This window comes from Trachypithecus francoisi, unplaced genomic scaffold (assembly GCF_009764315.1).
Source record: "Trachypithecus francoisi isolate TF-2019V2 unplaced genomic scaffold, Tfra_2.0 Lachesis_group2, whole genome shotgun sequence".
In the NCBI taxonomy this organism is placed as follows: Eukaryota; Metazoa; Chordata; class Mammalia; order Primates; family Cercopithecidae; genus Trachypithecus; species Trachypithecus francoisi.
The window spans coordinates 153,818,778-153,832,162 of NW_022681465.1; the positions used below are offsets into that span (position 1 = coordinate 153,818,778).

The 13,385-nt window shown below is 56.5% G+C and overlaps 1 protein-coding gene and 1 long non-coding RNA gene across 3 annotated transcripts; one reads left to right on the top strand and one right to left on the bottom strand.

The window, feature by feature from the left end:
• Positions 1 to 1,691: 1,691 nt before the first annotated feature.
• LOC117065803 lies at positions 1,692 to 3,883 on the top strand. Its single transcript, XR_004430044.1, has 3 exons — positions 1,692 to 2,101; positions 2,627 to 2,762; positions 3,800 to 3,883. It is a non-coding gene; the product is annotated as an uncharacterized LOC117065803 (long non-coding RNA).
• Positions 3,884 to 3,957: 74 nt separating this feature from the next.
• Positions 3,958 to 12,259, bottom strand: REEP2 (receptor accessory protein 2). Of its 2 annotated transcripts, none has more exons than XM_033181087.1 (8): positions 11,997 to 12,259; positions 10,161 to 10,233; positions 9,789 to 9,865; positions 6,407 to 6,527; positions 6,057 to 6,170; positions 5,556 to 5,703; positions 5,327 to 5,457; positions 3,958 to 5,242 (listed from the first exon to the last, which is right to left on the bottom strand). In XM_033181087.1, exons 1-8 carry the CDS (start codon positions 12,026 to 12,028, stop codon positions 5,174 to 5,176), a joined length of 765 nt encoding a protein of 254 aa, XP_033036978.1. In that variant the 5' UTR covers positions 12,029 to 12,259; the 3' UTR covers positions 3,958 to 5,173. The 2 variants fall into 2 exon arrangements, with proteins under 2 accessions (XP_033036978.1, XP_033036979.1); XM_033181088.1 differs by having other exon boundaries at positions 5,556 to 5,697; positions 11,997 to 12,230.
• Positions 12,260 to 13,385: the final 1,126 nt, after the last annotated feature.

Here is a 13,385-nt window from a genome sequence, read left to right on the forward strand (position 1 = left end):
CTCACGCCTTTAATCCCAGCACTTTGGGAGGTGGGAGGATCACTTGAGGCCAGGAGTTCGAGACCACCCTGGCCAACATGGCAAAACCCCATCTTTATTAAAAAGGAAAAAAAAAATGCAAAAAATTAGCCAGGCGTGGTGGCCTGTGCCTGTAATCCCAACTACTTGGGAGACTGAGGCAAGAGAATAGCTAGAACTCGGGAGGCGGAGGTTGCAGTGAGCCGAGATCATGCCACGGCACTCCAGCCTAGACAACAGAGCGATACTCTGTCTCCAAAAAAAAAAAAAAAAGAATCATCCCAGGGTGAGCTTGGCAATTTCTGTTTGGGGGAGGGTGCTGGAACCTCACTGAAAGTGGGGGTCTTCTTGTAGGTCTGACCATCTCCTGGGGCAGTAGATGTGCACACAGACTGGGCTTAGGGGGAGACTGCTGGAGAACAGCTGTCCTGTTCACCCACAAGGATGCTTTCTTCATGAACCTCCAACTCCAGGGAGCAGAGGATGAGGCACTCTGCTCACCAAACCTTGAGCCTAGTGGCGGCGGGAGAGGGTTTTCCGCGGGGCCAGGGATTCCCACATAGGGAGGCAGCTGCGCCACCTAGTGGACTTTTCCATCCTCGCAGGCATCCCTCCCACCCTTCGCCGCCTCCAGCCTGGATATGGCACAGCTTCAGGCAAGATACACACAGAAGCCGCTGTCCGGTAAGGACAGGAGATGCTCTCCTCCTCCAGATAGACCGAACCCTGCTCAGAGAGGGAGAAACTGGGGGGATGTGGGAGGGGGGTGATCGTGTACTGGCAGAAATTGAAGGTAGTGGGGAAGCTAGAAGGGGCTTTGGGCCTGCAAACAGCCTCTCCCTGTCATTGTGGATGCTACAGGTATGGGGACCATGGCTCAGAGCCCCCAAAACCCCTCCCTCCTGTGCTCGCCCTGCCTCCCTCCAGGCCAAGCAAAGCTGGGCTCAGCTCTGCCGATCAAGGGAGAGCTGGCAGAGGCTGGATGGAGCTGCCGGCTTTCCTCTGACGTCACAGCCTGGAAATCCCATTTTAAGCAGGTTCTCCGGGTGTAGGGCACCCACAAGAAAGGGAGGGGGAGCCAGCTGAAGAAGCTAGAGACCTGAGGCTGTTATAACCAGGAACCTCAGGCCTGGAGAGCTGCCCAGCGATCCCAAGGAGGCCTGGGCATGGGACCCAGCGCTCGCCTGCCCCAGTCCCTACCCAAAGCTAATACCTCTCAAAGGCCCCTGGAGACCCAGGCAGTGATCAAGCAAGCACCCTCCACAGAGCGCTGGCCATCCACCTATTTCTGACATCTCTTTCCCACTACCCTGGCTTGGAGAGATCTACGGAGGCAGAGGGGAGAGGGGGAAGGGGAGATTTTCCAAGGGAATGAGGGGACAGCAAAGGGTTACCTAGGCCCAGATGTGTGCCACCAGCCAGCCTCTTTCCCAGGAGCCTTTCCACCCATTCTTCTTGTCACCCTCTAGCTCTCCTCTCCTCTGCACCACAGGGGGCGGTCCCTGTGCCCAGAGTTCTAGAAGCCTGAATGTTTCCATAGCAACAAACCAATGAGCTTGGAAATCTGAGCATGTTCCTGTGGACACAGGGGAACCCCTGATGCGCATGGAGAGCTTGACAATGCGGAATCTGGACGTCACCTGTCTAGCCACCAGTCACTGTGGATGCGAGCATGCTCCTGAGTGTGAGGCTGTGTGTGTGTGTGTGTGTGTGTGTGTGATATGCAGCAAATGAGATTTAGGTTAAAGAACGCCTAACCTGGTTTCCTGGGCATATGGTAGCTGTTAGCGTGGTTCTGCAGCATCTTACCCTCTAGGGATCTTTCTAGAATGAATGCCTCCCCTATATTTTACCATGGTAGCTTCCTCTCCTTTCCGATGGAAAAATGGGCCAAAATTGCTCAGAGGCTGATGGTGAAGGCGATGCCCCTCAGAGGGCTAGTTGACTGGAGGACTCCAAGGAAAGACAAAAGGGACATCTCACATGCCCCACTGTGACATCACTTCAGGGGGCTCTTGGCTAGCTTGGCATATGCCCTGTGCACATGCCCGGGGATGCCAGGGAAGGAGGAGGGAAGCCTAGTGTAGGGGCACTTTGCCAAACTTGGGGTCCAGAGCCTGGGTCTAGGTCCTATTCACACCCCCTAGCCACCCCATAGCCTGCTTCCTCCATTTTCCTTCCACAAGTTGAGCTATTTCTCTGATCCCTTTTTCCTCCCTCACGGCTCTTTTCCTTTGTCAATCTCTCCTCCGTACCTGCCTCTGCTCCTCTGCCAGCCTTTCCCTCCCTCTTGGTTCCAGCTTCCCGGGGGCTCATCCCCAGTCAGTTGTGCTTCTTGGCCCCTGGAGCTCTGGCTCTGCTTCCCAGGGCTCCGACCCCATGCCCTGCAGCTCCCTCCTCCTCCTTTCCTCCAACCTAGCCCAGCAGTTAGGGCTGGACCCCTGCCTTTCCTGGTGTCACAAAGGTTGTGCCTCTTTGTCTCAGCCCTTGGTTCCCTCTCTGTCCCCAGGGCTGGTTTCTACACAAGCCCTTGTCTTGGCTTCCCCATCTCTGCTTATTCGCTCAATGTGTCTGGCTCAACCCCCTTTGGCATTTTTGGCCTTTCTAGGCACAGTCCCCGAGGCCTGCCCTGCAGCTCCATATCTTATCCTGTCCCCGCTGGGGGCCTCACTGGGATCTTTGTCCCCCAGAGCCTACACCTAGCACTTTTTGTTGGATACCAGAAGGTCCACTGAAGACTTGGGGTAAGATTCTGAGGGATAAGACAGTCCGGCCGGGCGCGGTGGCTCAAGCCTGTAATCCCAGCACTTTGGGAGGCCGAGACGGGCGGATCACAAGGTCAGGAGATCGAGACCATCCTGGCTAACACGGTGAAACCCCGTCTCTACTAAAAGATACAAAAAACCTAGCCGGGCGAGGTGGCGGGCGCCTGTAGTCCCAGCTACTCCGGAGGCTGAGGCAGGAGAATGGCGTAAACCCGGGAGGCGGAGCTTGCAGTGAGCTGAGATCCGGCCACTGCACTCCAGTCCGGGCGACAGAGCGAGACTCCGTCTCAAAAAAAAAAAAAAAAAAAAAAAAAAAGACAGTCCTTGGGGTTGGGGCCCCTGACCCTTCTTAGGCCTCTGGTTTTTATTTATTATTATTTTTTTAAATGGAAATGTGGTCTGGCACGATGTCTCATGCCTGTAATCCCAGCTACTCAGGAGGCTGATGCATGAGAATCGCTTGAACCCGGGAGGCGGAGGTTGCAGCAAGTCAAGATCACACCACTGCACTCTAGTCTTGGCAATAGAGACTCAGTTTCCAAAAAAAAAAAAAAAAAAAAAAAATACAGATGTGATTTTCCATGTTGCCCAGGCTGGTCTCAAAATCCTGGGTTCAAGGATCCTCCTACCTCGGCCTCCCAAAGTGCTGGGATTACAGGTGTGAGCCACCACACCCAGCTAAACCTCTGTTTTTTGTTTTGTTTGAGACAGAGTCTTGCTCTGTCACCAGCCTGGAGTGCAGTGGTATAATCTCGGCTGACTGCAATCTCCGCCTCCCACATTCAAGCGATTCCCCTACCTCAGCCTCCCAAGTAGCTGGGACTACAGGTGCACACCACAACGCCTGGCTAATTTTTTTTAGTAGAGATGGGGTTTCACCATCTTGGCCAGGATGGTCTTGATCTCCTGACCTCGTGATCTGCCCGCCTTGGCCTCCCAAAGTGCTGGGATTACAGGCGTGAGCCACCGTGCCCGGCCCAGGCCTCTGGTTTTGAGTCCCAAAACCATTTTCCTAGACTGAGCCACCTCAAGCCCATCTCTTAGCTGGGGACCAGAGCTCCTGTGGATCACAGGCTGGCCTTCCGACTCCCCCAGCTGGACCCTGCTTCTCACTTGAGGCCCTTCCCACCTGTCAGCTGGTGTGACAAGAACAAAGCACAGATGCCAAAATAAATGAGGTGCCAGAGTTTGGTTTATTGGCTCATCCAGTGCCAAAGGTCCACTGGGCACCCTCTTCCCAAGGAACCGGGAGCCCCACGGCTCCTGCATTTCTCTTTCTTCTTCATGTGTTCCTCCTGGCCCTGACTGAAGCTGTGGCAGAAGCTGGGGCAGGTGTGAGCAGAGTCTGGGTTCTGCCAGGGGTCTTAGGGCCCAGTCTGCTTGGTACAGGATGGGGACCCTGGACAATAGGAGATGGGCCCCAGGGGCAGAGGAGAGGGACCCACTCAGCAGGGGCCTGTACCAGAGCAGGGGTGGACCCTGAGGAGCACGGGAGTCCAGCCCAGGGCATGGTGCAAATGGGTCACCTGAAAGGGAGCAAGGTCAAAGGAGCAGGTGGGGGGCCTCCCAGATGCCCATTGTCTAATGGGCTGGGTCCTCTGAGGCTCAGGGTCTAGGAGGGAGGGTTGAGCAGGGAAATCGCCAGTTGACTGTGGGGCTGAGGGTGGGAGGAGGTGACTGCTGGAGGGACAGTCCTTGACCCAAACTCCCCCCAGCCCTAGACCCAGAAAGACACACGCAAACACACAGCCCTGGACCCCCCCTTTTTAATGAGGGAACATGTGGCACTCAGCCCCACCCAATGACCAGGAAAAGAGCCCCCAGCTGCAGCTCTGGCCTGGCCATCCTGGTTGCTGAAGCACACGCCAACCCGTCTTCCACCCACAGCTGCACCTGGAGGCCCCACCCAGAGTCCCTAGCATCCTCCCCATGTGCTCCCTTTCCCCCACGTGTCTTCAGGCCCGTCCTTGGTCCATCTGGGCTAGGACTGCCCCCTCCCCGCTCCCAAACCAAGGCGAGCAGTGGAGACATGATGGGACCTCGGAGAAGCGGATGGCTATGGGCTTCAGCAAGGCACTGGGCAGGCGGGGCGAGGCAGGGCGGGGCTGCAGCGGTACAGCGGTGGAGGCCGAGGGGTCCCCACCTCCTTAGGTGGCTCAGTCCTCAGCCTCTGGTCCACCCTCTACCCTCAACCCCCACAGCTGGGCCTCCCTCCTCTTTTCCAAGCCCCTTCCAGAAGAGTGGCCACTGGGCAGGCACCGGAAATAGCCATCTGAGGGGCCTAGGGGCCTGAGACACCTAGGCTACTGGCACAGTGTGGAGCAGGGGCTGGGTCCGAGGCCCTTCCTGAGGCTTCATCCTTGCTCTGCAGCCTGCGGGGGTGGAGGGTCTCAAGCTGAGTCGCCCCCGCCAGAAGTCTTCTTCTTGGGCCGGGTCTTCAGTGTCTTGGAAGCCAGTGGCTGTGGAAAGGAGGAGGAAGATGGGGCTCAGCTTGGAGCCACCACCCCCTGCCTGTTTCCCCAAGCTCTGGCCAGTGCCCTCACCTCAGCTTTGGGTGCTTTTTTGATGGGTTTGGCCCTCTTGGGAGCTTTGTCTCCCATGTCATCCTCAGAGGCCTCTGTCCGGGAATCTGCCGTGTTTGTGCTGGACCTTAGACCCAGGGCAGCGTCATCTCCTGGGTGCAGGGAGAAAAGGAGATGGGGGAATCTTTCCCATCTGGGCTCCTTGGCCTTGCCCTTGGGGCCCCTCCCCAACCTCAGGCCCTGCCTGTACCTAAGTCCTCAATGGTGTCCAGGAGGCTGCCAGGGCCGGGTCGGAGGCGGCCGTCGGGCCCCTGCAGGGGCAGTGCATCCTCGTCCCGAATCAGGGTCAGGTCCTGCATGCTGAAGCTGCGGAGCTTCTCTGACAGCACCCCCTGGCCCTAGGGTCACCACCACGCACCGGGAGAGCCGGGGAAAGGGGCGGGGTGGAGATAGCGGTCACCATGGTGCTGGCAGCAGCCCAGGCTCGGTGCCCTCCCCACAGTCTTCACCCAGTCCCACACAGACAGAGCTGAGGGCTGGGGCAGGACCACACTTCGCCTCTGGACAGATGCAGAAATGGCTGGACGATGAAAGTGACTTGGCCAGATAGGTGTAGAGCCTGGACTGGAACCTCCAGCTGCATGAGCCCAGAGTCTCTACAGCCCTGAGCACAGGGTGGACGCAAGGGGCTTGGCCAGGGCCCTTTGTACAAGGCGGGGGCCCTGGGAATCCGAGCCTGCCCCCATCTCACCTTGGCAGCAGCTGTGACTGCGGCATTGGCGGCCAGGTTCAGGCCCCTCTTGCCCACCCTCATCATGGTCTCATAGCTCTTGTCTCGGGCCTGCGTGATGTACTCGTCGATCTCCTATGGCATTGGAGGGGAAGGGAGGAGAGGAGAGGTGGGCGCTGCTGTTGAGGCCCTGCCCTACCCTTGTTCACCCCTGGACAGAGGCCCCTGCCTGCTCCAGGAGGCCACGGCAGCCCTGTCAGGTCACTTCGGGCTCTGGGCCCCCGAGGGAGGGCCAGTCTGTATGAGGCTCCAGGCTCTGGGCTGCCTTGGCTGGGGGCAGGCTGGGAGGTAAGCTGAGAGTGGGGACAAACCTTCTCCTTGTTGGACAGTGTTGGGTGCACGAACTTGCGGTAGAGCACGCTGGAGCCCTTGGTGTATGGGGACAGCAGCCATATCACGAAGGCGATCTTCAGTTCAAAGTAGAAGGGGAACCTGTTGGGACAGGGGCAAGCGCGGAGTACAGGGCAGGGAGTCGGGAGGTGCCCTGTGTCTAGCAGCACGAGCCCCGTGTGATAGCCCCTCACTCTGAGTGCACTGGGGTCCCCATGAGGCTCATGGGACTGCTCCTTTCTAATCTGAGAGCGTCTAGGGGGCTCAGCTGAGGCTCCAGACAGGAAGGTAAGCAGTGACTCTAGAAGGAATTTCCCCCAGCAGCGACTCTCCTTGCCTCATCCTCTCCCCAAGCCCCAGCCCTCTCACTCCTAGAGAAAACCCTCCTTCCTCTGCCCTAGGGTCACCACCAAGGGAAACTCTCGACCTTGCTCTCGACTGTGCAGGCCCACGCCTGAGTCTTCACCCCTTCCTTTCCTGCCCTCCCTATCATCGAGAGGCCTGGGGCTTCTCTAGCTTGCTAGGGAACCTCCTGCCTCGCCATGACACGCCCCTCACTTTTCAGGATTGCCCTTCAGTCCCCATAGCGCCTTCTCCTCTGGTCACAAACTCCTTCAGGTCACCTACGTCCTCACAAAGCCCTCATCAAAACTCTCTCTTTTGCTGTGTCAAGACACATGTATAGGCCTGGCACAGTGGCCTGTAATCTCCCAGCACTTTGGGAGCCAAGGTGGGAGGATCATCTAAGCCCAGGGGTTCGAGACCAGCTTGACAACACGGCAAAACCCCATCTCTACAAAAAATAAAAAAGAAGCCAGGTGTGGTGGCATGTGCCTGTGGTCCCAGCTACTCAGGAGGTTGAGGTGGGAAGATCACTTGAGCCCAGGAGGTCCAGGCTGCAGTGAGCCGAGATCACACCACTGCACTCCAACCTGAATGACAGAGTGAGATTCTACCTCAGAAAAAGAAAAAAAGGCATCTATATTCACTACCGTCAATTTTTTTTTTTACCTCACCACCCTTGCTCTACTCTCAAATTTTTTTTTTTTTTTTTGTGAGACATAGTCTCGTTTTTGTTGCCTAGGCTGGAGTGCAGTGGCGTGATCTTGGCTCACCACAGCCTCCGCCTCCTGGGTTCAAGCAATTCTCCTGCTTTAGCCTCCCGGGTAGCTGGGATTACAGGCATGCGCCACCATGCCCGGCTAATTTTGTGTTTTTAGTAGAGATGGGGTTTCACCATGTTGGTCAGGCTGGTCTCGAACTCCTGACCTCAGGTGATCTGCCCGCCTCGGCCTCCCAAAGTGCTGTGATTAAGGCATGAGCCACCGCACCTGGCCAATTTTTTTTTTTTTTTTTTTAAATAGACGGGTCTTGCTATGTTGCCCAGGCTGATCTCAAACTCTTAGGCTCAAGCGATCCTCCTGCCTTGGTTTCCCAAAGTGCTAGGATTACAAGCAGAAGCCACCACGCCCAGCCTTTACCTTCAAATTTTTTTTTTTTTTTTTGAGACTGAGTCCTGTTCTGTCACCAGGCTGGAGTACAGTGGTGCGATCTCAGCTCACTGCAACCTCCGTCTCCTGAGTTCAAGCGATTCTCCTGTCTCAGCCTCCCAAGTAGCTGGGATTACAAGCACACGCCATAACGCCTAGCTAATTTTTGCATTTTTAGTAGAGACGGGGTTTCACCATGTTGGCCCGTATGGTCTTGATCTCCTGACCTCATGATCTGCCTGCCTCGGCCTCCCAAAGTGCTGAGATTACAGGTGTGAGCCACTGCGCCCGGCCTTTACCCTCAACTTTTTTTTTTTTTTTTTTTTTTTGAGGCGGAGTCTCGCTCTGTCGCCCGGACTGGAGTGCAGTGGCCGGATCTCAGCTCACTGCAAGCTCCACCTCCTGGGTTTACGCCATTCTCCTGCCTCAGCCTCCCGAGTAGCTGGGACTACAGGCGCCCGCCACCTCGCCCGGCTAGTTTTTGTATTTTTAGTAGAGACGGGGTTTCACCGTGTTAGCCAGGATGGTCTCGATCTCCTGACCTCGTGATCCGCCCGTCTCGGCCTCCCAAAGTGCTGGGATTACAGGCTTGAGCCACCGCGCCCGGCCTACCCTCAACTTTTAACCCATCTCTCCATCTCTTTCCTATCCTAAAACTATTTTTCTCAAATGCAAGGGCCTTATCCATACATGTAGTGATCTCTTGTCCTCTCCCCCTTGGCAACATTCTCTTCTCTTGAGTTCCGATGAACTATCTTATTAGTTCTCTCTTCCAAGAGGTATCTGATCATTCAGTAAACGTTTTTGAGTTCCTGCTGTGAATACACAGATGATTAAGACACATTCCCTGTCCTCAAAGTGCTCATAGTAGTCTAGTAGTCTAGTACGACCTGGGAAATGCCTTGGAAATGCAAGTATCCAGTGTTTATAGGAGTGAATCATATGCCTATTTTACAAATAAGGAAACTGAGGCCTCGAGAGCTGTGACCTGCCTAAGTTCATAGGCAGCATGGCAGAAGCAGGTTTCCTGAATTCCACTGAGGTGCTCTGGTTGCCACCAGAAAGAAACGTGGGGGTTATGTTTGTTCTTACTCCCTTTTTTTTTTTTTTTCTGAGACAGAGTCTCACTCTGTTGCCCAGGCTTGCAACGGCATGATCTCGGCTCACTGCAACCTCCACCTCCTGGGTTCAAGCAGTTCTCCTGCCTCAGCCTCCCTAGTAGCTGGGATTACAGGGGCACCACCACACCCAGCTAATTTTTTTTGTATTTTTAGTGGAGACAAGGTTTTACCATGTTGGCCAGGCTGGTCTCAAACTCCTGACCTCAAATGATCCACCCACCTAGGCCTCCCAAAGTGCTGAGACTATAGGTGTGAGCTACCGCACCCAGCTTGTTTTTCTTTTTTAAGAGATAAGGTCTTGCTCTGTCACTCAGGCTGGAGTGCAGTGGCACGATCATAGCTCACAGCAGCCCCCAACTCCTGGGCTCAAGCGATCCTTCTGTCTCAGCTTCCTAAGTAGCTGGGTCTACAGGCACATGCCACCATACCTGGTTAATTAAAAAAATTTTTTAGTAGAGATGAGGTCTCACTGTGTTGCCCAGGTTTATCTCAAACTCCTGGCCTCAGGTGATCCACCAGCCTTGGTCCCCCAAAGTGCTGACATTACAAGCGTGAGCCCCCTTGCCTGGCACTACTATGTCTGTTCTTCTACAGGTCAAGTTAGGCATGAGAGAGGAGATATCAAGGACCCCAAGAAATTGTCAGGAGTGGGAGGAGCTTCACTCCCAGGCCCAATCTTTTGTTTGGCTGGCTGGGTAGAGACAGGCAGAGGCCCTGGGTCCTGAGATGCAGGAGGGGATGCTGGACCTCACCAGGAGAGCACTATATCCGTGAGCGTCTCGGCCGTGGTGAAGAAGGCAAAGACGATCCAGTACATCATCCACTTCACCTGAGGAACAGAGGAAAGCGCTCACTGGGGCATGGGGCTGAGGGGCAGGGACACCTAGGACCCCAACTCTGCCTGTCAAACATGCCTGGGCTGGTTAGAACACCCAGGACCCCACTTCTGCCTGCCAGCCATGTTGGAGGCACTGTGCGGGACACCCAGGGCCCTCCGTTGCTGGTGGGTCTTGTTAGTGGCTGACAGCATTGGTGCAAAGTCATCCCCATCTGTAATAGGACCCAGTGTCCTCCCCTCTCTCTGCCATGTGGGTTGGGTAGGGGGTGAAGGGTCATCCACTCACATATTCCTTCACGTTTTTTGTCTTCACGGCCTTGTAGGAAGAATAGGCTGGGTACAAGGTGCCAAAGATGAGCCTAGGGAGGCAGGCATGGTTATTGGGCCCCTCAGCCAAGGGCAGTGGCCTCTCCCTCCCAGCTCTGCATCAGACCCTGGGTAAATAATGGGAAGAGGGACAGAACTCCCTCCTGGACTGATGAACTCAGGTCAGGGGTTAAGGTCAAAGCAGCGTGGAACATGCCCAGCTAGCTAGGGTGATGCCCTTCCCTGCTCCACTGTTCAGTTTTTCTCCAGCCCCGGAGGCAGGGAAAGGCTCGGAGGCCAGAGGGTCCAATGTGGTCCCTTGGCCCATGATCCTGGGTTATGCACAAACATGTCATGGGGACTGGGAGTCAGGTCACTGCCACAGGGTGTCTTCCTTCTTGACCTCATGCCCATTCACACCCATCTGCCCTTACCCTCTACTTCCCTGTCTCAGAGCCAGGCTCTGTGAGGGAACCTGACACCACCTAACAGGGCACCCTTACCTGGCAGTCAGAGGTACCCCTGTGGCCCTAGGGAACAAAGGGCACAGGGGCAGGAGGCCCTGAGAGAGGCAAAGAGGCTTATTCCCCCATGTAAACACCACAGGGATGGGGCTCAGGGGAGGCCCCCGCTGGTGATCCAACTACAGAGTGCAGACAAGACACAGGCTGGGAAAGAAGAGGACCGATGCCCTTTGGGGCTTGCCCAGGCAAGAGAGAAGCAGCCACCCTGAAGGCCACATGGAGGCGTGAGATCCCTCTATTCCCCCTGTGGTGGGTGGGGGAAGAGAAGGAGTCTAGAGGAAACCAGGACAGAAGCACTTAGCCAGCCTGGCTGCACCGAATGGGAAGAAGGGAGCAGGGTGGGGCTGCCGGTGTCAGTCCACAACGGTGGAGGCCGAGGGGCAGTGTCCTCATTAGGGCAGGGGATAACTCCGAGGCCCACAAGGAGCTCCTGTCAGGCTCAGCCCCTCGACAATGTGTGGGTGCCTCCTGTTTCCGCATGAACAGGCGGGATACGTCCAAACTGCCTGGTGCAAATGGAGTGCGGGGCAGAATCCTCAAGGACAAAGTCTGGGGTCGTGGAGAATGGTGTGAGTTCCCTCCTGGGGCCTGGGGAGGTGCCAGAGACACGGCTCCACAGTGTGGCTGGCAGCCTGGAATGAAGGCCACCGAGCGTCCTCTCCCAGCGGCGTCCACAATCCCAGGCTGAGCACATACATCCCCTCTCCCAGTTACCTCTCACACTTTGTCCTCCGAGCATTTCTGCTTCCCAAACTTCCTCCCTAGGGGGCCTAAGGGCATGTGCTCTCGTCCCCAGTCTCCTGACAGTGAGTGGAAGGGAGAGGCCAAGGGGCCTGGTGGTGGCTCTGAGCTGTGGAATGATGATGAGGCCCTGCCTTGCTCCACTCTCTTCCATCACCCTGTTCCCTCCCCTCGAGGGACAGGGCCCGGGTCTGAGGACCTCCTCCAGCCCAGACCTGCTAGGTGGGGGAGGGGACGCGCCTGCCTTCCCTTTTAAATCAAGCCGTGCTGCTCAGCCCCTAGGATGGGAGCAGGAGCAAGGACGGTAGAAATAAAAGAGGTTATTAATAAAGAATGTGGGTGAGGTCCCTGGGAAGCCAGGCCTGCCACGCTCCCCTAATATTCCCCCCTCCAGTCCTGGGTGCCACATCTCCATGTCTCTGGGGACCCCAAATAAGGACGCAGCGCCTTTAGGTGACTCTGCTGCACCAAGCTTCGGAGAAGTCCACCCGGGCTTTAACAACCCCGCCCTCCATCACAGCCCGCATCACCCCCCTCGCCGCCGCACTCACACCACCAGGCGAGAGATGATCCAGGACACCATGGCGGGGCCGGGCGCGGCGCGGGGCGGGGACCCGGCCCGGCCGAGGATGCAGCTGCCTGAGGCCAAGCGGCGGCGGCGGCAGCAGGAGCCGCAGGAGCCGCAGTAGCAGCAGCAGCCGCTGCAGCAGCCGCCGCGGGGGCAGCGGAGCGCCCAGCGCCGCCGTTAAAGGGGAGGTCCCTACCGCAGCGGCGGGCCGTGGGCGGCGGCGGCGGCTCTTAAAGGGGAGGCCGGGAGGCCGCGGCGGCGGCGGCGCGCCCCCGGCACCTGCTGTGGCCGGGCATGCGCCTCCGACCCTCAGTGCCCTGCCTTCCTTGAATCGCTTGTTCATCTTTCTTGGGTTTCAAGCCCTAGGCTGTTGTCGTGGAGTTCTCCATGGTTACATCTTGAAATCGACCCCTGCCCACCTCCTGCCCTGCCCACATCAAGCGCTTACTGTGTGCCAGCCCTTGTGCTAAGAGCTTCACTGCGTTGCCAGTGAATTCTCTTGACCACCCTATAAGGCAGGAGCTATAAATGCCCTCATTTTGAAGATAAGGGAATGAGAAGCTTAAGGTTCAATAATCTGTTGAGAGCCACAAAGCCACCAAGTCATGCTGCTAAGATAACCCCAGGAAGCCTACTTTAAACAGGTTACATCCCCTACTGCTGACTAGCAAACTCTCCTCCTCATCACAGGCCCTGGAAACATCCACCTGAGCTCCCGAGTCACAGGTACAGCCGCACCTGTTCACCCCACTCCTTCTCACCCCTGTTCAAAGAGGATCTCCCCGGCCAGATCCGTTTTGGTTTTTTTTGAGACAGGGTCTCACTCTGTCGCTCACCCTGGAGTGCAGTGGCACAACCTCAGCACACCTCCTGGGTTTGAGTGATCCTCCCACCTCAGCCTCCCGAGTAGCTGGGACTACAGGCCCAAGCCACAACCAGCTAATTTGTTTGTTTGTTTTGTCAAGACAGGGTTTTGCAATATTGCCCAGGCTGGTCTCAAACTCCTGAGCTCAAGCGATCCACCCGCCTCAGCCTCCCAAAGTGCTGGGATCACAGATGTGAGTCACTGGGCTGCTGGTCTGCTTTTTCACGTTGTCAGCTCCTTAGCTTTGCAGGGGAACAGAGCTTTATGCTCTCAATGTGGTTACTGACAACAAAAGGGTCAACCTTCTTTTCAAACAGAGGGGCTGGGAGAGGGGTCTGGGGCTCCAGTTCCACCCCCATCAGCAAGCACTAGTGGCAGTGAATGTCCTGATTCTAAAGACATTTATATCCAGAATGTAGGCTAGCCTGCCTCCTGACCTTCAGCAAAGCAACCAACTTCCCACCATCCACCAACCCCCAGCCCTATTGCTCTCCTTTCCTGTCCCAT

Excerpts from the sequence above, each read along its gene's own strand:
- REEP2 (XM_033181087.1), bottom strand. The coding sequence starts at position 12,028 with ATGGTGTCCTGGATCATCTCTCGCCTGGTGGT. Across the intron at positions 6,528-9,788 it reads ACGGATATAGTGCTCTCCTG|GTTCCCCTTCTACTTTGAAC; the intron begins GTGAGGTCCAGC and ends CTGTCCCAACAG. Across the intron at positions 6,171-6,406 it reads CACTGTCCAACAAGGAGAAG|GAGATCGACGAGTACATCAC; the intron begins GTTTGTCCCCAC and ends CCAATGCCATAG.